This window comes from Halichoeres trimaculatus, unplaced genomic scaffold (assembly GCF_033239565.1).
Source record: "Halichoeres trimaculatus isolate MK-OKI-2021-1 unplaced genomic scaffold, fHalTri1.1 fHalTri1_scaffold_8, whole genome shotgun sequence".
NCBI classification, from domain to species: domain Eukaryota; kingdom Metazoa; phylum Chordata; class Actinopteri; order Labriformes; family Labridae; genus Halichoeres; species Halichoeres trimaculatus.
This window is the reverse complement of record NW_027437186.1, coordinates 21,621,437-21,645,929: the sequence shown is the minus strand read 5'-3', so window position 1 is coordinate 21,645,929 and position 24,493 is coordinate 21,621,437. Positions and strand designations below refer to the sequence as shown.

At 39.5% G+C, this 24,493-nt stretch overlaps 1 protein-coding gene across 1 annotated transcript in view; it reads left to right on the top strand.

The window, feature by feature from the left end:
- arid5b (AT-rich interaction domain 5B) overlaps positions 1-24,493 on the top strand; it is an 89,706-nt gene that overhangs the window by 5,576 nt on the left and 59,637 nt on the right. The window contains exon 3 of the mRNA XM_074676315.1: positions 6,275-6,509. Coding sequence (XP_074532416.1) covers positions 6,275-6,509 — 235 coding nt within the window. The remainder of the gene's footprint in view (positions 1-6,274; positions 6,510-24,493) is intronic.

The window sequence follows — 24,493 nt, the reverse complement described above, 5'->3', positions numbered from 1 at the left end:
TCCATCTCTCTTTCCTTCTTCCCCTCTTTCTTTTTCTCTCTGTCTCCTCATTGTCCATGTCACCATGTCCATTACTCAATTACTAATCTCCTTTGGCCTTACGAATTCCAGCTCTGACCCCTCAGAGGCAGCAGGCTGAAACTCTTCCCAGCATGACAGGAGCGCTCTGTGTGTGCATGTGTGCGTACCCACAGTATAGAAAGACACCCACCCAGTGGGAGCGTGCACCCCATTGACTCCCGAGCTGAAAGTCCTGTCCAAGCGATGAGACGCTCCGGTGCAGAACGCTGACAGTCAGGAATGTCTCCCTCACTGTTTCTCACTGGGAATAGTTGGGAGCGATTCGGAATATTTCAGGGTGCAGTGACTCTAATTGGATCACCCAGTATACATAAAACTGGGAATGTCCCTTTATGTGCTGTTTTTGCCACCAGTACACTGCAGCATCCATATAAATTGAATGATATGGATTTTAGTGAGTTTAATTTTTCAATGAGATTTCTGGAGTCATGTGTTCGCTGGAACAGAGTTATCTACAGTTTCACAGCAGATTATTTTTTCCCCCCACTTTCAGTCCATTATGTGCAGTCGGAGCAATAAATTCAGTCAGTAATGTTTTTGGAGATATCACGCTGCTGCAGTAATAACATGAATTATTGATGGAAGAACAGAGACAGAATGTAACATTCAGCTGTTAATGTGTTACCAAGCATTCTAACTCAATCATAAAAATGAGCAGTTAGACAGCATGTGCGGGTATTGACTTCCTGGAGGTGAAATGATGGTAGTACATTAAGATATTAAGCGTCGCATTCAGGGTGTATAAACTGTCGTGATGCATGTGTGTAGGAAGTGTCAGTGAAATGACACCCTGCACTTTGGTATGTTGCTGATGTGGAGTGTCACCTCTTGGCTGTGGGCTTACAGTTCTCTGACCTATATTATCAAGTGGCCTGCTGGCTGTGTCTGCTGCACGGCTAAACTATCAGCTGCCTAACTCAATATGACAGGACAGTGTGTGGATGGACTGCATTTACACAAGAGCAAGTTTCCCAAAGAGCAATTCAACAACCAAACTATGCAATCACAAAAACCCTGCAGGGTTTGGTAAATACAGTGGACTGATTTCTTTTGGTTGTGTGAAGTGCTGAAAGATTGCTTAATTAATTTGACAAAATATTAATCAACAGCTTTTTTATTTTGACAACAGGATTGGAGTTTTCTTTATTTGCTGTGAAAGTCATTCATTCATGGTAAAATACTTTGTTGCAAAATTATTATTTTTACCATCACTGGGAAAATTATAATCCAGGGTCCATGAATGAAGTCTGACTGAACACAATGATATGAATTTTCAGTCTACTTTCTGCAGTAGGCAAACATTTTTTGAATATATTCTACTAGGGCTGGGACAATATGCTTTTCTCTCAATTCGATTCCTTTAAGTTTTTACGATTTGTATACGATTTTTGAGGTGCCAATTCCAATTTAAATTGCTATTCTTCAATTTTTGCAATTTTAGGTTCACCTTTTGAACACCTGACAAAATGAAAAAAGTTGAATCATGATGATGATGACGTCTACAGCCCATTTGTGGAGCCATATTTTCCCAAAAAATAAACATCACATGTGAGTCATTTTGTAGGATTTATTTGGGGTATCTAACATCTCAACTTTTCTTCAACCCAGCTTAAAGAAAGACAAAAATGACAAAAAACTATTTTTTAACAAAAAATGATGATTTGAAATTATTAAACAAAAATCCTGATATTACGTTACAACAATTTTTTTCTCCTACCCCTATATTCTACTGAAAACAAATTGTAGATCTCCAACAAATGACCGATCGCTAGTTGATTATGGATTTTTAGAAAAAGAAACCATATTTTCTTATGACAAACTGTCTTAAGTGGCATAATGAGCTTTAAAATCTTTCATCACCTGAGTAAAATACAGACCACCTGGACTTTTTTGTGATTTTGTCCTTAGAAGAGTCAGAGATCATCCCAGGAAATATCATCTCCTCTTCTTTTGGGAATGCTTTAAATATTTTTCACCAGCCCATATAGTTGAAAACTTACGGTAATGAGAACAGCTTGCATCAATTTTTGTCTGGAACGTCATTGTATGTGGATTCCCATGCAGCACCGACATACCCTGGATTTTACTGTGAAGTTTGGCTTTTTTTGTCTTTAAGGAACTTTTAAAGTTTTCTCACGAGCCCAAATTGTTGAGCAGTTACGATAATTTGAATACCCCATACCAATTTATGTCACCGGTGACACCACCTGCAGTAAAAGGCTTAAATGTTGCACTAGTCTATAGAAACTCAACATGCATCAAAATTTATATTTTAAGCTATGTTTTCTCATTGCTATTACTCAAAGCCTCAGTGCAGTACAATTGTTATGTGTAGCATGGTTACGAATATGATAAGCGTTTGCTCCATCAGTCACTGATAGCAGAGGAGAAATTAAGAGTTTTGGGAGACAGATTTTAGAGGTGAGAGACTGAAAATGTGAAAGCGAAAGGTGTAACGCCAATGGCACCAAATGCTTGTACATTACTGATATGCTTCAGAGATAAACACGTTCTGCTTTCCCAGCAGAGAAATCTGCAAACAGTCTCACTCCTCAGCACTTTAACTCTGGCAAACAATGTTATGTCTGTGCACAGCATGAAAACATATGTGATGATGTTATGGAGTAAAGACCAACAATTGCAAAAGTCTACAAATTATTGCAACTTTTGGTTTGTGTTCATATTTCCTAACTGAGTGTGGACAAGGAGGTAACCCTTCTCTCTTGGTTTATTTTGTCTTATTCAGGTGTTGGTGTTGTTTTTCACCCTCAAGAACAAAACCACCACCATCCTGCTTTCTTCAACAGTCGGATGTGTTACTCAGAGAATTGTTGTAGAGGGAAACAGGCTGTTTTGGCAGTTAATCACTTCTTCTGACCTCAACCCCCCAGCAGTGGTTTCAGACATCAAAAATAACTCAAAGCAGATGGTCTTGTTTGGTTTTTAGGTTTTGAAGAGATGTTGATTTCAGTTTCTGTTTGTTTCACAATCAGATAAAAACACTTTATAGGAAATTTAAAAACAGAGGTCATAGATATGCATTAAAGGAAGAAAATTTAAGTTATTTTTATGAGGCTGTAGATGTAAAAAAAAAAAAAAAATCTCAGTGCTAAGGTGACCCTATAATGAAGACAATCTTTGGTTGCTGGCCTTGTTTAGTCTTTTTCTATCACTGGTATAAACTTGTGTTTTTTTATTTGACAGAGGCAAACTAGTCAGACAAAATGCGGTTTCTGTTTCTCAATCACTCCCTGGTTATGCTGGTTCAGTGTTTGGTATGTAAAATACTAGAAAATTGGACAATAAAAAGTTCCTTTTTCTTTTTTTTAAGACTCCATTTGGCAAAAAGATGAACTGAGCTTGCAGATTGTTTTCATTACTGTACAATCATCGATGGCAGGCCTTCTGTTTTTCATTTTATAGAGACAAACCAAGCTGAAGCAACACTGTTGTCATTTCTCAACAACCGACTTGTTCTCATGGAAACACAGCACTTTTCGTAAAGCATTTACCGAAATATTACACAATCAAACATCATGACTGAAGCTAACCACAGCATGTATTCAGCTTCCTGACTGTATGTGCTGCATCATACAGCAGCCCCTGTGCTCCAGCTGGTCTTTTAAAGACGTGTATACAGCAAAGCTAATGGATGTAGCCTGTGTGTGCTGCGTTCATAGACTGATTATATTCTGAACTGTGTTGACAGCTGCTGAATTGCTCTCACCTGTTGTGTTTCGCTCTCGAGTCGAACAAGTCCCCAAACAGGATCTGTTGACACTCACACAAGGCACTGTGTCATCCAGCTGATTGATATAGAGAGAAAGGCTGTGTGTTTTTAAAGCTCACTGTTGCTGTGTGTGAAAGCTCTGGTGTGCTATTGGATTACTTGAAGTTTTTCTGTTTGACTCATAGCCCAGCAGGAGAACATTCAGTACATTATTTCAGGTTTGAATGGAAATACTTCACAGTTCGGTTTCTCTGTGTGCTGTCAGTAATTCATATCAAAGTACAGTAGCTAAATCTGCAGAGAAACAGTACAATGTGGTTTTAGCTGCAGGCTGAATGCTATTTACTGTTGTTCTACATTATTCAAATGGCCTGCTTTTTCTGAAGGCACAAACAGCAGTCAGTTTTTCATTGCATGGAAAGCCGGTTACAACCACCCGCCACCACTTGACAGCTGAAGACAGCTCATTATAAGAAGACCGAAAACCCATGTTTGATGTTTCTACTTAGTGAGGGAGGCACAGCTATATCAAGCTATCCCTCGCAGGCTTTTCCTTTATAAGGAAATACTGTCTCCAACTGGTTGGGATTTGATATGCCTGTAGTTGCAGATGATGTGAGAACTGAATACGGGTAATTGTGTAGACTGAGCACTCTGAGAGAATCTGAAACGCAGAGAAATCGTGTTTGTTTTGAGAAAAAGGGGAACAAAATAACTGGAAATCTTTGAGATACTCCATTTAAACGTGAAAAATGCTGCATGAAAAGACTTGGCATGTTCAGCTTCTCAAAGGCTGGATTTACTGCACAGTTGTTCTTTTAGATTTTTATTAGAGTGTACAGGTGTGGCTTTTACTGCTTTCACCCTCTCAACATTCATACATACAGTGCATAAAAATGTCAATACAGGGCAAATAAATGTTATTTTAATGTCAGTAATATACAGGCTCTTTGAAGGACAGATGCCTGCTCTATAGGAAGGTAAACACCAGAGCTTTACTCAGCGTCTGCGTCTCTGCCTGTACACATCTGTCCTCCAGATTTGCTGTTTCTGTAATAACCATCTTCCAGCATGCCACTCCACTCTGTTGGTAACACACTTTGGCCATTAGTCCTTCAAATGGAAACACATTTAAGCAGCCCTGCTTCCTTCCCCCTGCTTGTTGTTTTTCAAGTATGAGAGTTATTTAAAAGGGCTGCATCAACCTTTGGAGGGGGGGAACAAAAAAGTTGAAGCACATTCTGGAGAGATACCACCTTGTAAAGTAAAACTGCTGTACACAAAACCAGCACTGCTTTATCCAGCCATCAGTGCTCTAGATTTACATTTATAGTTTCCTGGCAGCATTTTATTGTGTGTCAAGGAGACAGCAGCTTTCTCCTGACATGTGTTTTGCTTCTCCGTTCATTTTAACTTGTATTTTAAAAAGCCCAGGCATTCATCGCGGGCATCAGGAGCTGAACTTCTCTAACTAAATGCTAATCAAAAAAGTCCAAAACATCCAACGTCCTCATTGACATTGATTTAACTGCTGGCATAAATTCAATTCAGCAATCATCCACATCATCCATATTCATGCTGCAGTAATTTACTTACATTAATGTGCATCCACAGCCGTAATGCTGCTTGACACACATACCAATTTAGCAGATATATAAGGACGCTGTGTTATTCGTCCTCTCTCCTCCACTGGCTCTGAATCTGAGTCTGAACTTTGTCCTTATTGTAATCCTGTTATTTAACCTGACCTTTGGCCTTCATTCTGTTTACTTTATAAAGCCACACATTATACTCGCCAGAGGACTTCCAGCACTGTAGTAAAGTACACATTTGATGCACTTAGACTTCAAGTGTTTTCACTGATCTGTATTCAAAGACTGAAGTATCTTAAACTTTGCTCCACATTTGTAAAATAAGCCTTGAAAGACTCAGAATACTTAAAAAGAAAGTTAAAACCAACATAATAACCAGCAAATCCACTGTTTATTGAATGAAATCTTCTTAATGTGGACTTTACTGTTATAACAATAACAAATGCTTAGAATCGTAAAGACGTTACTATTAGGAAGTGCTCAGTTGTTATGACTCTAAAGAGACATGCATGTAAAGGATGATTGAGATAAGATTAGTTCAAGTGTGTCTGACAAGTTTTATTGTTTTCTATGGTGCTGCTTTCTAAAATGTCCCCCCCTTTGTTGTTTTTTTTTCTATTATCCCCCAATTTGTTTTTGCAGTTATCTTTAAGGGGAGACAGTTTTCAATTTCACATTTTCAATCTTGCATCCAAGAAAACAAGTTTTTCTTCTGAAATGTTTCTGTGTGTCTGTTCCACCAAATAATTTCAAACAGAGCCATAAAACTGTGTTCAAAGGAAATGACCCATGACCTTGGCACAGTTGCATTTATGTAACTCCCTCTCGCTGCTTCTGATTGTAATTGGGATTTTGCCCTGCTTCCTTTCAGCACGAGGTAATTGCTGTGTCTGAGAAGGTGATTGTGCGCCTGGAGGACTTGGTGAAGTGGACTGTACCAGACTTCTCAGGATGGACCCACTGTCTGAAGGCCGAGCCTCTCAAATCCTCTGTGCTCCGGGAGCTCGGCACCAATGGAAGGCGGGAGGCTCTCCACCGCTATCGAGAGAGCACCCTGACCAGCGGGCTCAACTTCAAGGATGTCCAGAGGGAGAGGGCGCTGCTAGGTGAGTAATGGCAAAACTTTAATTTGTTTAGGGTTACTGTGTTATTGTTTGGGCTGCTGTGTTAAACCTTTCTGTATTTGGGTCCTGCTTCCACTAAAATCATCTCGTTTGGCTGTTTTTTCTGTTTCTCGGTCGAGTTGGGCCAGATAGATTTATGGCAATTAACCCAGATGACAACCCCATGCTGGCCGACAGAGTTTAGCAGATGAGAGAAATCTATGTTTATTTGTTTTATCGATTACTTTTGTAGCAATGGTGGACACTGGAGCCGAATTTCCAAAAGAAAAAGGACAGAAGAGCATAAAAAAGCTAAACAAGAAAATGATAGAATAAAACCCACATGTAGCAGTTATACTGCAGTGGTCAGCTCAATCTTCAGTCTATCAATAAAATGAAGAGTGAGGTTATGTTGGCTCTGCTTGGTGAGGTTGGAGTTGGTAGATGAGCACTGGTAGGACATAACAGGGATTCACTCACATTACAAGTTACAGACACGTCTGAAAGCACCAGGCTGTGAGTAACACTGAATATAGTCGGCTACTTAACTTCCCTACAAACTAAGTTTATAAAGTTGAATGTTGTCACCTTTCAAACAATGGTACTTAACCAAAGTGTCTTAAACAGAGAAAGGAGAATTAAAAAGAACATCTGATCTCCAGTCGTTAGCTTCAAAACAAAACACACTTTGTTGAGAGTTGTAGGGTCTTTATTCCAGAAAAACATTAGCTTTTCCAGATAGTCCTCACAGCCCCTTTAACATTTAAAAAAAAAACCAATTCTTATCCACCTTTTCCCCTGATATTTAGACAGCAAGAACAGTGCACACCTTATGTCTGTCATAAATCCCAATCTGGAGTCTGGAGGCTGTCAGCCTCGATTAACAACAAAGACTGATGAAAACAGTAACTCTAGTTCTGCTCAGGGTTGAAGCTAGGTGAGTGCCAGCAGAAACCCAAATTTCTTCGATTTGTTTTGAAAGAAATTTTTATTCCAAAGGTTCCTGCTGAGTTTCCAGTCTCTCCATGCTGCTGTGTTGAATCTTCCTGTATTTGGGTCCTGCCTCTGCCATAAATCAGCTCATGTTTATTGTCCTTAGCTTGGTTTAACAAGTGTATTCTTGACTGGTGTAATTTATCAGCATGTAGTTGGAATTCACCCTGATATAATGAGAGGAGAATCAGTGTAATAGAAGCCTGCTGGAGGTAATGGCATCCATACATTATAGTCTTACTGTACAACAGATCTTTTTTTCTGACAGCAAAGGCTGCATCGCAAACAATAACATCATTCTTCTAATTATGTCTTTAAATAACTGAGTCCCATCAAGCTACAGACCACAGCACCTCTGACACCGTCTTATCCCCCAGTTCAGATCATAATTGGCTGTGCACCTTGGGAGCTTTAAGGATCATGGCTGCGTGTGTCTCAATGGCTGTCTGGTGTGTTCATCATGTTCACGGTGTCATTAAGTGTTAGTGATTGTTTGATTCTTTCCTTCGTAGGCTCCTGGGGTCTCGCTATAGCGTTAACCATGAATCAGGTCCAACATAAAGCTGGATGTCTGTGTATGAGTCATCGAATGCAAATAGGAAAGTGGCATTTGAGCCTAATAATCAGAAAGAACATAATGTTCCCTTTGAAGCCATTTCCCACTTATTTGCCTCTCTGCCTTTCACATGGCTGTGATGTAATGCCTCGCGCTGATTGGAGTGGTATAATATAGCTTTGCACACATACTTAAAATATCATTGCTACAGCAGTTTGTCTTGTCAGGTTATACATACATATCCTCAGGATTTTAGCGTGATTTATTGCATAATTATCATTTTCATGTGGAAGCGAAACTGTTCCTGGCTTAAAGTATGAGACATTTTTCTGTGGAAATGCAGCTTTATTGATGACTCCAGTTCTGTTTTTACTGTTCAGGGTCTTCCAGGAATGTTGTGCTGCCCTTGATTACTCGACTTTGCTTGAATCTCATATGCAAAAAAAAGGACGAGAGAATCAATTATGGATGCTTTGTTGTTATTCCAAGAATCAATATAGTTTGATTGTGCTGAGTGTGTGTGTGTGTGTGATTGGTTGCGTTCATAAACAGATGCGTCAGAGTGCGTCTTAAAAGATATTATGTTCCGTATCATGGATCTTTTTACAAATGCGCTGTATCGTCCACATTTTATGGATTTATCTGCTGTCAGTGTAATAACCTGACGATGACGCTATTGTTACCAAGGGGCTCTGTGTGTGTGTGTGTGTTTGTGAATGTGTGTGCTCGTGCGTGTGTTGCTAATGAGCAGCGCTGCTGTTAATGACTCCATCAGGCTGTTTCTAAATGCACTTGTCACTCCGATGGGACACTCCGCCAGAGAATCTGCCCACTCAGCAGAACGGGCTCAGACTCTGGCAGGCCACCAGAGACACACACGCACGCTTTAACACGCATACACACATGCTACACACCAACAATCAGTGGTGTGCACTCACTTATCCATTTGTTTGTTTGCGCACTACGTCTTTGGCGTGTTTCTGTTGTTGACAGTGTAACAATATGAGCGGGGCCGAGAGTTTGGGAGTGAGGGAGATCACTTATTCATCAAGGCAAATGCACGTTACTCTGAGCAAGGGTTTGCATAGAAATATGAAATATGCCTCTGCAATGCTGCTGACTACCCAAATGAAATATTCATGCCACAGCAGCAGCAGATCAGATATAAAAGAAGCCTTAAAGCATCCTGTATCTGAATGTCTGTAATTTGCTGTAATATGTTAGCTCATGCACTAAACTCAGTCTTTTTTATGATATAGCTTATATTTCTTTTTTGGAGAATGTATTTATGAACAGAACAGCCTGAGGTAGCTCCTCGCTGAATGGCTTAAATGATGTATTTTGCTGATTGTTATTCTGATCTGTAGCTATGTCAGAGGAATTGGATTGTTCCCCATAACAGGATACTGCAGCAATACCACAAGCTGCACAGAAAACCATTGTGAGCTAAAGAGCAATAAAGTGTGCCATTGTTATCGAGGGAAACGGTTCCCTCTCTTTCTTTTTTCCAAGTGCGTATCTTAACTTTTCCTGGCGCGCTGCCAAGGTGAGTTAAGTGCAGTGTAATGTATTTGTGTCTCACAGGCACAAATGAATAATCCTACCAGACAAATGTGCCTCAAATAGCAGCATGAGAATTGTATAGTTTTTGATAAACATTATCCTGAGCCCTGTAGTTTGGAAAGTAAGCCAAGCTGAATGTCCTCACAAATGCTCATAAATTGAAACCAAAGACTGCCACACAAATTAAAGTAATTAATTAGAGAAACAAGTGACCTTTACTGCCGCTGTCCTGCAGCATCGACAGCTGTGCCTCTAAAACCTGCGAGGCAGAGAGATGATTGGTGTCATAATTCAGATTCCAGCCTTAGCCAGGCTTTAAAGGCGGTATTTTAAAGAGCGGCTGAGCTAGCATGAAAGAACCTTGAGCATGATGTAACTTTCTCACAGGCCTCTGAAACTTAAAAGGAAAAATGATTTAATTTGTACAATCTGTTGAACAAGTGGCATCATTCTGTTCTTTCTCTGAACAGGAAGAGGAGATTGATACCACTCTTGTGTTTCTTGTAATAAATCTGGGACTACTTGCTGGAGCCTGCTAGCATCGCAAAGCTAGGATATTTGACTAGCATAACTATTTCCTGGAATGATTCGCATATTTTACCTCTACCTTATTTTTAACTGTACAATGGTAACTAATAGCAACATTTATTTGCTTTAGTTAAGGTTTGGTGGACCTGATATGGTAGACTTCTACACAGCCAGGCTAGCTGTTTCTGTCTCTGTGCTGAGCTAATCTAAGCTGCTGCTGCTAAGCTGTGGTGTCAATCCTCTCAATAAAAAAGAGCTGACTAACTATTGTGGTCAAAATGATTATCATAAAAGATACAATAATTGACAAAATTATGTTGTTGTTTTTTTTTAAACATAAATATCTTGAATGAAATTGTAACCAATATAAAGTAGTTTAGGTTAAGAGGATAATTCTGCTACAGCTAAAAGGTAGATTTATTTATTTATTTTCATTATTCGCATTTTATTAATTATAGACCTGAAATTCTGACTGTGTGTTGTGTTAAAGCCTCAGCGCCGTCACTCGCCACTATCTAGGCTGAAGCTCTGGTTAGGGGCTTCTGCTAAAGTGCTCCACTACCCTTATAAAAACAGGCGCAGATAGCCTCTTGTTGTGTGCTGTTTGGTAAAAATTGGAAATGGAGTGGAGCAAAATGAAAGTTGCAAAGGCATTTGAATGACAACATATTTTGGCTAAATAGAACATATTTTGGTTAATTTAGAGGGAGAGTAAGTGGGGGTAGCACATGAAAAGTTTTGCTTCTTCCTACTCCTTTTCTGACACGTTGAATGTTTTATTTAGTATTTATAAGCAACTGTGGTATGATCTACCCCTAATTTGACTGTTTTTATTTTCAACTGGTTTCTTTGTCCGAAATAAACTGAAACTGAACTGAACTGAACCTGCAAAGGGGTCCAAAGATTGGTGGTGCTAGCTCTGCTAATCTTAGCCACATCAGTTCCCACTTTGACACCATTTTCTTGCAGACTGTGTGACCCCTTCATGAGCTTTGTGCTGAATTTTGACTGCTCCCGGAGTGTTTACTTAGCTTGTCTGACAAGTTGAGTTCAATTAACTGACTAATGAGCTAAATGACAGGGACAACATTTACTTTGTGATGGTTAACTGCATCTGCTCTTGATATAGCCATATAGCCTAGCTAGCTGATATGAATCTTTGTGCCAAGCTAAGCTAATTCTCACTTGAAGCTGTCTTCTTAGTTCTGTAAAATTATGAAAGAGGTTTGAATTTTTTCTTCCAGCTTTAGAAAGCGTAAACCATAAAAGGAACTAAAACTAGTACAGCAAATTGAATCAGTTTCAGTACACTTTTTGAGGGGATAGTTTAAAAATGTTTTTTCATAATGCAAAATACACAAAATTAGCTGTTTTTTGAATCATTTAATAAAAAATATATTTTTTTTCATATACAGATTTTTATTGATTTTTCTTTTGTGATCCAGTTAGAACACAATTGACAAAGTTGAACACAATATTGTGCATAATAAATGTATACTCTGAGTTACTGTTTCCCATGTGCGGTACTCCAAGCCAAGAATAGCCAAAACATATTTCTCTGAGTGCTTAAAGACAGATGTACTACAGTTTGCAGTCATTACATAATCTGTAATGCAATTCACTTAATCAGGTAATGCAAGCCGTCCTCTCGGTTTATCTTGTATTGAAGTGAGCATTAGAGCTTCTTTTTACAGTTCAATCCACTGGGGATAGCTTGCCAGGGAAGTTTACATTCTGCCCCTCTATCTCTCCCCAGAGAACTGGCCTGATTTTTTTTCATTGCTGCCTGCTGAAATTGGTTTCTGGTCGTATACTAGGAGGCCGAGGGTTGGAGTGCTGTATCTGCTGATACAGTTTGTTGGCTTGTGCTGTGTGAAACATAGAGCTGTTGAGGGAAAATGATAAAAAAAAAAACAGTAAATACATAAAAAAAAACAGAAAAGATTGCTCTTGCGCACTAAATAGCTCAATAGTTTCTTTTCTTGTCTGACTTTAAGTTAAGCTTTCAGTTGTGCAACCATTGAGCAGATGTTGTGGTGAGATGCTGCAGAGGATTACACAAGGTCAGAACTTGTGACTCCTACATTCAGAGAAACAGACAGTGCTCCTGACTCCTGCCTTCACACATAGTATCATCTGTAGCTGCTCCATCCATCAGCAGGGTGGGGATCAGGGCTTTCTGAGAAAACATCCACTAAGGAATGTGTAAGCATGCAGGAGGACAAAAAAAGTGGATTTCAAAGGAAGTTGGCCCTGCATTAGACAGCTTTTATCACTTTTCACACTACAGTACCTTTTGACAACTTAGCATACAGTTAGGATTATTGCTGCCTCTGGTAGATATCTACAGTATTCAGCACAATCTGCAGTACAATTTGACATGATAGATTTGAATTAATATTAACTTTGCAGTGAGTTGTAAGCACGGAAAAATGACATTATGGATCCTTCCCCTGGTAATCCATTATGGATGACCTTTATCTCAGAGCATGTTGTATATTTTAGGTTAAATTGCAATCATTTATCAGGTGCATTTTCTCCAGATTTATCTCCATACACATGCATCAGGAAGGGGGAGGTATTGTTTTGCCCAAGGACTCATTAGCATGTGGACAAGAGAAGTAAGGGATCAAACCACCAACCCCACGATAAATGGGCGACCTTCTCTACCAACTGAGCCACAAAATTGCATTATAATTAAAGCATTTTTCAGCCCTGAGCCGCTCCTCAATTTCCTTAGTCCATTGCATTATGAGCAAACTCAAAATGAGTCTTTTTAAAGACAAAACACATTATTTCTTTTCTTGGAGTATATTTAAATTTCACCTTATACCAAGAACTTGCTTGGTTAGATGAGTGTGCTGTGTGGAATTGGGATGCACCTGAACATCCCTTTATGTGATCAGAGCTAAATGAACATTGATTGAGCTGGATGGTGCAGCAGGCCGGCGAGACACAGAACGATATCACTGCTTTTCAAAATTCTTTATACCCCTGCCCGCTTGGGGGGAAAAGAACTACTGTGTATTTTCTCTCTGATGCAACATCTGATCTGTATGCCAGGCTTGGCACATACACCCGATGTTGATATCCCGACAATATTTCAGTCGGAACATTTCAATTTGATGTAGAGGGTAGATTCTGTCCCTTTTCAGAGGCTGTTGTGAGCGTCACAGAATGTTTATACGGGTAGGAGCCGGTGATAAGGAAACAGACAGATGCTGTCTTCTCATGCTTGATTTGCCTTGGTGACAATACAGAACAATATTTGGGACTTTGACTCGCTATCACACATGAAAATGTTTTATGTTTCGATTGCAACGTGGGAAAGGAGTAAGCGGTTCCTTGGAAAAGATAAAAAGAACGCATTGTGGTGTTGCAAGAGTAATGGCATGTTATGACTCCGACAGGGAAGGAATTCTTCCTTGTAAGACACACCAACACTGTACTCATCCATTCAGAATATGTGGCAGATTGTATCGTTTGCACTCGTTTGCTTTCCGCCCCTCAAACATATTTGCTTCCCCTTCTGCTTTTTTGCGCAGAACTAATTCAACAAACTGTCGAAAAATCCCTTTTGAAGTAATTTAATGGAGTGTTTGTATTGATTATGTGCCTCTCTCACCCCCCTTCTCTCTTTCTCTCCTTCTCGGCAGTGTCTTTTTTTCTCTCTTCTCTCCGCTTGTGTTAGGAGGGGGTGGCTTTATGGCAGTATCTTCTTCATTATGCTTAGACCTGTAGGAGAAAGAATCACAAGCTGTTTTTCCTCACTGATGTGCTCATATCATTAATTCACTTCTGACTGGCCGGAAGCCAGAGAATTCTAAATCTGTAAGCAGTAAATTGTGTGCCGGGGTGGAAAAATCTATTAGATGTTTGAGCATGCCTCGAATTTGAATAGGAGAAAGACACTGTGGAAGAAAGAGAGAGACCACCCAACACCGAGCCATATCCTGTTATGACTCCCGCCATAATCAAATTCAGCTTCTTTGGATGGCTATATTCATTAATAATTTGTGTTATTTTATTTCGGGAATGTCACATAATGTGTTTTCCCGACTTGAGCGAGGGCTGGTGGATGGTTAAACAATGAGAACGGCCTCAGAGGAAATGAAGAGCCTCCGTTTCTCCATTACAGCAGTTGTGACTCTCTTCTCTCCATTAGTCAGGTCTGGAACAACAGAGATGCTATTGATGTGACCTCTGCCAGGCATCTTAAACAGGCAGAGAAAGTAAGCGAGGTTCTGTTTTAGTACATCAGCTAATCTGCCTCAGAGACAAATTTCCTGATGGAGTCATTTCATAATGTTTTTCTTTGTTATAAAAAGCTTCAAAGCACATGGATCAGGAGGTTTTTATCTGAGATTACGTGTTGATTGAGGAACATTTTGCTCTCTCTCTCTTCTTAAACAAATTGCTGCCAGTTCCAGTTACACTCTGACTCACACTTATGTGTTACCCAACCAGCAGCCTTTCTGGACAGATTTTCTATATCTGTCTCTGTGAAAATGATGCTCATTTCCACTATTACAGCAACATTTATCTTTTAAAAGAACACTGCTTTCTCTACAGGTCTCCCTTTTATGTTGTGTTAGCCTTCATACAGAAAAACATAGAAAAATAGATTGATATCAATGAGTTTGTGCTGCTCTGAGGCACAGATTGTACAAATAATAACTCTGCATATTTCATGAGTATGCCGGTCCATCTGCTTTATGAATGCATGTAAAGCTGTCCTCTTCTAAATGGTCTGTTTATCAAAAGGACTTTTAAGTTCAGACAAACAGTCTGAAAATTACACACACACACGAAGGAACAAAGCATTTTTCAGGATTGAGTTCATTTTACTTAAATTAAACATCTTACGCTGCTTCATCTTCTACTTTTATGAGTTTAAGCTTTGTCAAGGATTTAGACTTTGCATTAAAGCTCCTGTGCGTAACTTTTGGTTCTTAAGGTGTTCTGGCGCCCCCTGTGGACAAAGTGGATCCTGACTGGTAGATGTAAAAAAATCTCTTCCCGCTGTCTTTCAACAGTCATACACATCACTTTTTGTAAACGCATACTGCAGGATATGTAAACAAAGGCTTTTTTTGATGGAGTACTTTGACTGACCTCCCTGAGAGCTGCTCTGCGACAGTCAAGCTACAGTTACAGCTCGACTGCCACTAAGGCAATTCAGTTACACTACTTTCCTTGTCCCAGTATACAAACATATACAAATATTAGGCGAGAATGGATTTCTGCTAGAATTACAACTGCCTCTTCTATACTAGGTGGTGATGTTCCCCTATTGAATCCCCCCCTGTTATCTTCCCAAATTATGAAACAAAACAAATTAGTCGTGTGTTGAGCGGTGAAAATGTACGATTTTTCCATACCTACAAACGTTACGACGGGATTGTTTACTAGGGATGTTCGATACCACTTTTTATATAGACCAATACCGGTACGAGTACTCCTTTTTGATGACTCACCAGCCTTCTCGAGTACCGATACCTTTAAAAAGGCTGGTATCGGTATCTGGCCATCCCTATTGTTTACCTTCCTTCTGAAATGTTGAAATATTTTCACATCATGACTTCCTTTTAGACATTTTTGCTTTTGGACTTTTAAGTCAAAAGCGAAGTTAGTGTTTAATCAGAATCCGGTTTTGTTGCCAAGTACATTTGACGAGACATTCCTGACTGCATTATTTACATTAATCTGACTCTGACCAAGAGAAATTTGAATAAGTTTAATCCCTGTCAGATGATTTTGTGTTAACATTTATTTTCTAAGTTTAGTTTTGATAAGACTGGCACAATTATTTTTTTTTTTACCTTGTGTAATTTTGCCAACAGTAAAAACAAAATCATCAACCTTGTCACTGCTGGTCTTGAGTCATTATTGTTGGTTTCAGTGTGTTCCATAATCAGCTGAAAACTCCTCACAGGAGCTTTAATATAATGCTACGTTAATCAAATATGATTTAAAAACTTCCAAAAACAGCACAGAAAACCTTTAAAATTAGCTCCAGTTCAAGCAGCTACTCAAAGCACTACTTGTACATGAATGCAGCATTGATAATAACTCAGTAATATAAGAGTATACTTACAAGAGCCCTTTTTGATTACTGAGTAGGTCCATGAGTAGTTTTTATAATTGTGGTACTTTCAATGCATTTTGCTAATAACACTTTTACTAAAGTGACACTTGAATACCAACAGCAGAGACTGTTGCAGATAAAGCAACATGGACATGAGTCACACTACTTCATTATTTTGGACATATGAATCCAGAGACACAACAAAGGAGTTAATTGTATTTTCTGTTATTACTCCCCTCACTGTTCAAGCTGACTAACAGGTTTACTGTAATGATAATTATTCTAATAACTTTTATTCTGCGTATGAAGGAGTGATTCACCACATTGAGCAGTGAGTTAGCTCTATCTTACTGTGCAACATAAACACTCTCTTGCAGTCAGATCTGCGCATTACAGATCAGCTGCTCGCAAACTTCCACTTAATATCATCCATAATCTGCAGAGCAGCACTGAAACATAAGGGTCCCTGAGCCTGGCTGCTGGCTGTATATACTGTAGGTCACAGTGTGGAAGATAGACTTCTAGCCTTGCAGGAATAACACAGTGTTCATTTCACAGCACAGAGGTAATGCATTTTACCAGCATTGAAAGGTAATTGCAATGCAGGCTTTGATAGATTCCAGACCTTTGGTGGGAGCTGTGTGTATGTGTGCGTGCGCTGCATGCTCACACATACTTGCTGGGATACATAACTGTTCTTAATGCTTTTATTAAGCCAAACAAAACACAAATGACGTCATTTGTATTTGCAAACCATCTCTGTGCAGATGGTGTAATATATTTTGCTTTCTTTGATATACTGACTGCCAGAGGAGTTGGAACGGAGTGCCTCGGCTGCAAACAATAGATCATTGATGCCTCTCTGTCCTCTTTCTCAACCTGTCAGTCCATTTCCTTGTTATGTACTGGCCTGAGGAGCACTTGGCAAAATGAGAGGCATTGAGCCAGTCTTGTTTTTTTTTCTCCCTGATTTTGCCCTTCAGCCATAGCTCAGGGAAAGCTGTTGTTGTGTTTGACGTGCCAAAAGATAATATCACAAGTTAACAATTCACAGAATCACTGTGTTCTGAGAGGATGCAGCTTGACTTTATGGAACGTGAGAATAAACCATTTTTCAGTAAAATAACCTGTTATTTCTGTATTTAGCTTTCATGAGGATCCTTTTCCCCCCTTCCAATTATAGCCTGTGACACACACAAACACACACACATGTTGCCAGTCATCACTATGACTTTTAGGACAACAAAAGACTTAGCCAAACAAGTTCTATGATTCATATTGTTGTCATTTTGTGTCTCTTCTTACTGTGTTATTACCTTGTATACAAAATAAATAACAGTCCAGAGATGGGTTTCGCAAAATAAACCAAAAAATCCACTCTGTCATTTTCAGCTCATATTGGTCTTAGTGGAAGTGGTTGTTAAAATACACATGGACATATTACAGAGAGAAAAAGAAGTTTATCCAGCCTGAGTGGACTAAAACTTGTTATCAGACCTTGTAGATATTCTCCACTCAAGTTCTTATCTCTCTTATGCAATGTGAGACATTCAGCAGCAAACGGTGTATGCATGTGCTGCGTTTAGGTGATTACAGCTCTGTGGGTAAAGCGGACATTTACCACATCAGAGATGGTGTTCTCTGAGGTTTAGCTGGGAGCAGTTTATCTGAAATTACCTGCTTGTTTTTAGACAGAGTCTGTGTTTGTCACATGAATTACACAGCGGTCTTTTAAAAACAGTTTGTGCAGGGACTTCAAAAGCACATCATTAGAGCTTGTGGAGAAGGAACAATAGCTTTTTTTTTTCTTGTGGTTTCTTTTTTAAAATGTATAATCACGGCTAATTGCAAACACCAGAATATGCAAAAGAAAATCCCCTGGTTTGCATTTCCGGGATTTTCTTTTGTACATTCAATATGCTTGATTCCACAGACAGCACATAAACAAGAAATGTGAACAGATGGCACTGGTTTTTAATGACATATTGCTATCTGTAAAGTCTCCCTCTAATCCACAGACTAAAACGTCTCCCCCTTGGGGAGCGCACCGCTCTAGTTGTTATCATCCGCCGCTAATGTCACTCTTTTCTTTGCCACATTGTCGAGTCCTCCAGCTAAATAAATGCAATGTAAATGGAGTATTGTGCGGGATGTAATTATTGAAAAGGGTTCTGGTTGGCTTGGCTCAACGGGCTGTTTATTTAAAGCCTCCCTCCTCCGTACTGATCTGATGATAGAGAGAGAGGGAAAGAGGGAGAGCTTCTTATATAATGACAGGAATTCACAATGGAGCCATGCTGAATGACAGCCCCCCTCAAATATCTCTAACCCCCCCTCCTTTCTATTTCTCATTACAGATTTTACCATTGGGAAACATGCCTGTCCCAAATAGCCTCTAGTATTATTTTCCCCTCCTTGCTTCATTCTTTCACTCCAAACATATTAAATCATGTTTCCTTTTACACGTATACGCCCTGAGAAATACAGTGAGTCTGCGTTGATAATGAGGGGGCCCTTCTTTGAGGAAATACACACGGCAACTTTGATCTAGAATGGCATGTAATTCCTCGCCTGACCCAATTCCCAATCTCCTGATAAGATGTTTTTTTCCCCTCTCTCCGTCTCCTCCTCCTTTGCTCTAACCTTCCCGCAGAACTCACTCAAATGAGAACTTGCTGTCCCATTAAAGATACATTTAAAGCCAAACATGACATCCATTTCACTCTGCAAGAGGAGGAAATGTGAGGTTCTGTGAAGAAAACCCTCTTTGTATCCCTCTCTCTCTGCGTTGGTGACAACCTCTCTGAGATCTCTGATCACAGCTGCTGGATTGAGTCGGAGTTGGACAGAGCTGCGTGACAAATGAGAGCGGCCGTCATAGTAGATAGGGTATCATCACCTGGGTGTAAGAGCTTTTAGGCGTGTTTGAGGAGAAGGAAACAGACACTGAGACGAGTGTTTCTCTTGTTTGTGTCTCGTCAAAAGGCAGCTGCTTTGCGACGACCCAGGATAGTTGATTAAATTTGCTCCCTGTGGTATTTGCACATTTCGTTGTTCTTGCAGAGCAGCTTGTTTTTACTCTGAGAATTGACCGCGCCATAAGTGGATTGACCCCCAAAAACCCAGCAGTAGTCTTTCATTAGTCAGGATGCGGCCGGGGACCAGACAGCGAGCGGTGTTTAGGGCCAATCCATCACGACACAAAAGGGGATCAACACGGCACAGACTTGTCTTCCTCATCTGAAGCGACAACGCGGCCTCTAACCTCGCAGTAATCACTGCTTCAACTTTTTTTCTTCCGCATGACTCTGATGAGGTTAAAGCATCGTGTAATTTCATCCACGGGAACAAAAAGGGGGCCCTTTGGAGCTTTTTCTGATAGCTCATTTGTTGCGAGGCCCCTGTTGTTTTTTTGATAGTCAAAAGAACCAATTTGGGTTTTTGACAAGGACGCTCCCTGAATAATTCCTTCATGTATTACAGGACCTATTAAAAGAAAACTTTTCAATCTGGCAATCAATAAGGCAGGCAGCTTTCCCTGGCCGCGTGCCAGACACATTAGGGCTGCGAGCGATGGTTGCTAGGGAGCTGAGCCTGCTCAGGGGAAAGAATGTTTAATGTAATAGAATCACATAAATCAAGCGCAGGAAAGTGCTTGTGTTGTTTCTTCTTCTCTTCTCCTCTTCTCTCTGTTAAACTGAAAACATTTAATATGGGTGTGTGTTTTTGAAAATGTGCTGTGGCCATTTTTTCACCCCCCCTTCTTTCTCTTTGTAAACCACAAGAACATCTGGGATGGAATTAAGCTGAGGGAAGTTGAATTTTCTCTCTGTTTATGTGTGTGTGTGTGTGTGCACTTCTTATGAGCATGCTTGTTTTTGTGTGAATAGCTGTGTGTCCTCAATCCATTTGCACACTTGAATAAATTGAGGTGAAAATTATATAAATGTTTTTTTTTTCTTTGTCACAGGCCGATGCCCCACCCAGCTAAAATGAATGAGGCACTTTAGTGCTTTACTATAATTAAGAACAGGAGCCAGCATGCATGGAGGGCTTCCTCTCTCCTACTCTCCCTCTCGCTCTGTTTTACTCTCTGTCTTTTCTTGTGTTCCTCTCTCTGCCCTCTGTTTCAATAGAACATTTCCTCTGGGTGTGAGTGGCCTTTTGTGGGAATATGATTATCTAAGAAAAATTAGCACACAGGCATGGCCTCTGGGTGTTAAAGCCAGATAACACTTAAAGTCGTACTCAAGCTCTTGTACTTGATAACTCTGAGTCTTCTTTTATCGGGCGTTAAAGTTAGTCTGAGGGATTAGATCAGATTTGATCAGCTTGAATTCTCAGTGGAATTTCAGCCACGTTAAAGCTCCTGTGAGGGTATCTTTAGCTGTTTATGAAACATGCTGAAAATAATACCTATGCCTCTTTATGGTGCACAATAAGTGACTGGAGTTATTGATATTTTCCACAGCAAAAAATTATAATGAGCAACAGTTAAAAGACCACAAGATGACATTTTCACATCACAGTGATTTTGGAAATGTCGTGAACACACGAAATGCTTTTCCGCCCAGTGGACCAATCACAGGGCTTGCAGTCCGTCATATTGATGCGTTGTTACTTTTTGTACAAAAAACAAAACTTCATAGCAGCAAACTGGTAGCAGATCTGTTGAATGGAATATTTCATGGTTAAATTTGTCAGGTTTTTTTTCCCATGTTATTAATCTTTTTGACAGTAAGTGGGCTCCAGATGAACTTATGCTGTGTAGTCACTCACTTCATGTCTCAAATGTGCTGAAAAATGCTAACTGTCAACTAGAGCCCTACCGATATGGGATTTTTGGAGCCGATGCCGATACCGATACTGGGGGCAAAAAAAAAGCCGATATCCAATATATCAGTTCATATCCGATATATCACCTGAGACATATAATAATTTCATTGATATACACAGGATATATACTGTTTGTGAACACAAATTATAATACCCATATGATTCAAGACAGAAGCAGAACACTATTAAATTAAAACAAGGAACTTTAATATAAAACTGTCAATATAAGAACTGTAGTGTAAACCAATGATAAATAAGAACAAGCTGTAAAGACAATAATAAACAAAAAAGTCAAACTGTAAACACACATTGAGCAACTTACAAACGTTGTGTTATAGTCTTACATTACACCCAACACACAGACACACAGGAGCAGGAGTGACAGAATCTCCACGGAGCAAAAAAACTTTATAATCGGCTACATTTTGGCCCATGTTGATTAATCGGTGACAAGCATAATTGGCCAGATTAATCGGTCGGGCTGTACCGTCAACCCTATGACGCCAAATGCATCATATTTAATTAATCAGTTTTAAAAAACCCTATTTAATCAACATGAGAAATAGTTTTTCTAAAAGCCTGTTTTAAAACTGTATTTTACCATCTTAAATTTTATCATACCACTACAGGCAGCTGAAGCTGTATTTTGGTCCTTTTAAGAATGGCGGCTCTCATGAAAAATCCGCACACTTCTTTTATCAGGAAAATCATAGCTAATTTTCAAGAAGTTGCAGTAAAAAAAACTTTCTAAAAATCTAAATTGTTACTCTTTGTTTAAAAAAAGTATTTTCTGCATTGAAATAATGTGTATTAACTAAAATGTATGAAAAAAGCTGCCTAAAACACCCAGTTAAAGAATATTATCTTTAATTCACATGGGTTGTTTTTGGTCACTCTGTGAATGTAGTTCCAATGGTAACTCAGCTGGTAACTCTGTTTTTGGTCTCCACCTCCAAATACTTGCCCTCCTTTTTTTGCTGCTAAGGGCTTGTCTTTGTTCACCAGCAAGTTGCTGCAATTTATCAGAATTTTCAATTTGTTGACAGTAAGCAGTGTGCGGTGTTATATTACTTGGCATGTTTGCGAAAGAACAACTTTGCGTGAAGTGGAACAGGGTTGAAACAGGGGAACATTGAGTTTTGACAAGCCTTAAGTAAATACTTTGCTGAATTGATGAAGGCTTCTGAATAAAAAAAACTGTTTTGATCCCTAGTGAGAAATTAACAGTATTGTATCATAAGTAATATTTTGCAGCTCCATGGGATCTGAGATGGATAAAATCATAGGAAGAGTATCTGAATGATGTGTATGACTGAGCAGAGGAGCAGATTGCAGCTTGTATGATGAGCAAGAGAAAGGCCAATCAGTGTCTGTGACTGATGTAATGTTGATGATGGACAGATGACAGACATTAAAGAGTTTGTTTTTCTTTGTAGATCTATAAAAACATGTAAAATATTGTTGAAATTCGACTTGCTTTGAACAGCATGAGCTGATGATTCAGTGGGTGATGGCTCTGATTTGTTTTACTCCAGTGCAGTGATTGATTGATGCTGCATCCTCCACATAATTAACATGATTTTGTTTACAGTACTGACTTGCTTGTAATTAGCAGAATGTTCTGGCACATTTTGTTTGATTATGATAGTGTAGTCATTCACAGATTGGACGCCGATGAATCACGCAAATGAAATTATTCCATTGTTTTATGTAATTCTTTTTTCACAGAAATCCAAACCAGAGAAATTGTGACGCCCACCACCTCCCCCCTCCTGTTTCCTCCCCTTCACTTCATTTCCATTTGGTGTCATTGACAGATGCCGTTCCCTCTTTATTTGGTTGGGTTTCAATAACAAGAAACCAATAGCCAGATCGGGCGCCTGCTGCTGCTTATGTGGCCCCCTCCCAGTGTCATGTCCCCTCATTGAAAAGTGAGAAGGAGAGGGAGAAAGAGGGATAGAGAAGGCGGATGAATCAGAGATGTGTTATATATTATGAGAAGAGGCTAAATGGAAACAGGGCAGCCTCAGAGATCAATACAGAGCATGGAGCTGTGAGCCTTCAGGATGGATCAGAATACCAAACAAGAACCTCCTCTTGCTCTTTTTCCTTCAATCTTTCTCTTTTCCTCACCACTGTTATTACTTTTGCCTGCGTTTTTAAATCTTTTAGACTTGTTTTGGTATTGGAAAGCAGCAAAAATAAACACCAGATATGAAAGTGACATTATTGGCTTTGGCTTACATGCCTTGCCATTTCTCGCCAAGCCCACAAAAGCAGCAGGGGGATCCAGTAAAATTCCTCGGTCCGGGCAGATAATGTGGAAATGTTGACAACAGCAAATTTGAGGCGAGTGAGTGATTTAAGGACTACAGCGGGTGACAGGGAGCATGAGAGTAATGGTTTTCAGCTTTTTCCTGCTCCTATGTGACAGCAGAAATGAGCACACTTGCCCTGAAAGATCTTGTCAGATCTTGTCAGAGTTTGTGGGCAGTTTGGAATATTTTTAAGCACGGGTGAGTTTAAGTGACACAACATATATGAGTCAGATTTGGGTTTTAATTAGCCGGCGCAGATCCGCTTTTAACTGTCAGCAGCCCTCTTATTACGACTAGTTTTATCCTCAACTTACAAAAGCAGCCTATGAAACCCTCCAATAAAAGCAGTAGATCTGCGACACGCAGCAGTACATCAGTCTTTTCTATTTTTTTTCTGTCTCTGAGATACAATGATATCAGTGATGTTTCATCCAACATAGTAATAACTATTCATCCAGTGGAGCAGCTGCTTCAACCACAACTAATGACTTTCATGTTGAATGCAGCATTTCTGAGATTTTGATTACGATGAGTAATTTATCATGCTGGTTTTGGAAGAGAAGCAGACATGTTTCTTTCATTTCCATTAGACAAAATATTCTTAAATTATTTCTGCTTTAATTCAGTTTCAGAGCTTGTTCCCATCATATTTATTTCTTCTCATAAAGACTGTATTACAGTCAAGTCTCCTCTAATCCCTTTTTTTCATTCAGTGTCTGTCTTCAAAAAAGAGTTGCCTCTCTGGAAAATTCCCCTCCAAGCACTAAATCCATCCTGCATTGTTAAATATACTTCAGTCATGTTATGAACCAAATATTGTCCATATATATACTCCAACAAGCTGCTTTCACTATACTGGAGTATGTTGAGATCTGTGTTTTATGGTGCAGAGAGTCTCATGACAGCTAATGGAGCTAATGACTTTACCAGTGAGCTCTGGACTGCAGTAGTGTTCATTTCAGCGTAGCCTCATGTTGTGCTGCATTATCAAATAAAAAACTAAACTAAACTAAACTAAAACTCCTGGTTTGAGTTTTTAGCTGATTATCGAACAGACCAACTTCAGCATCCCTGGTCAATTCATGACTTTACTCTCAATCTGATG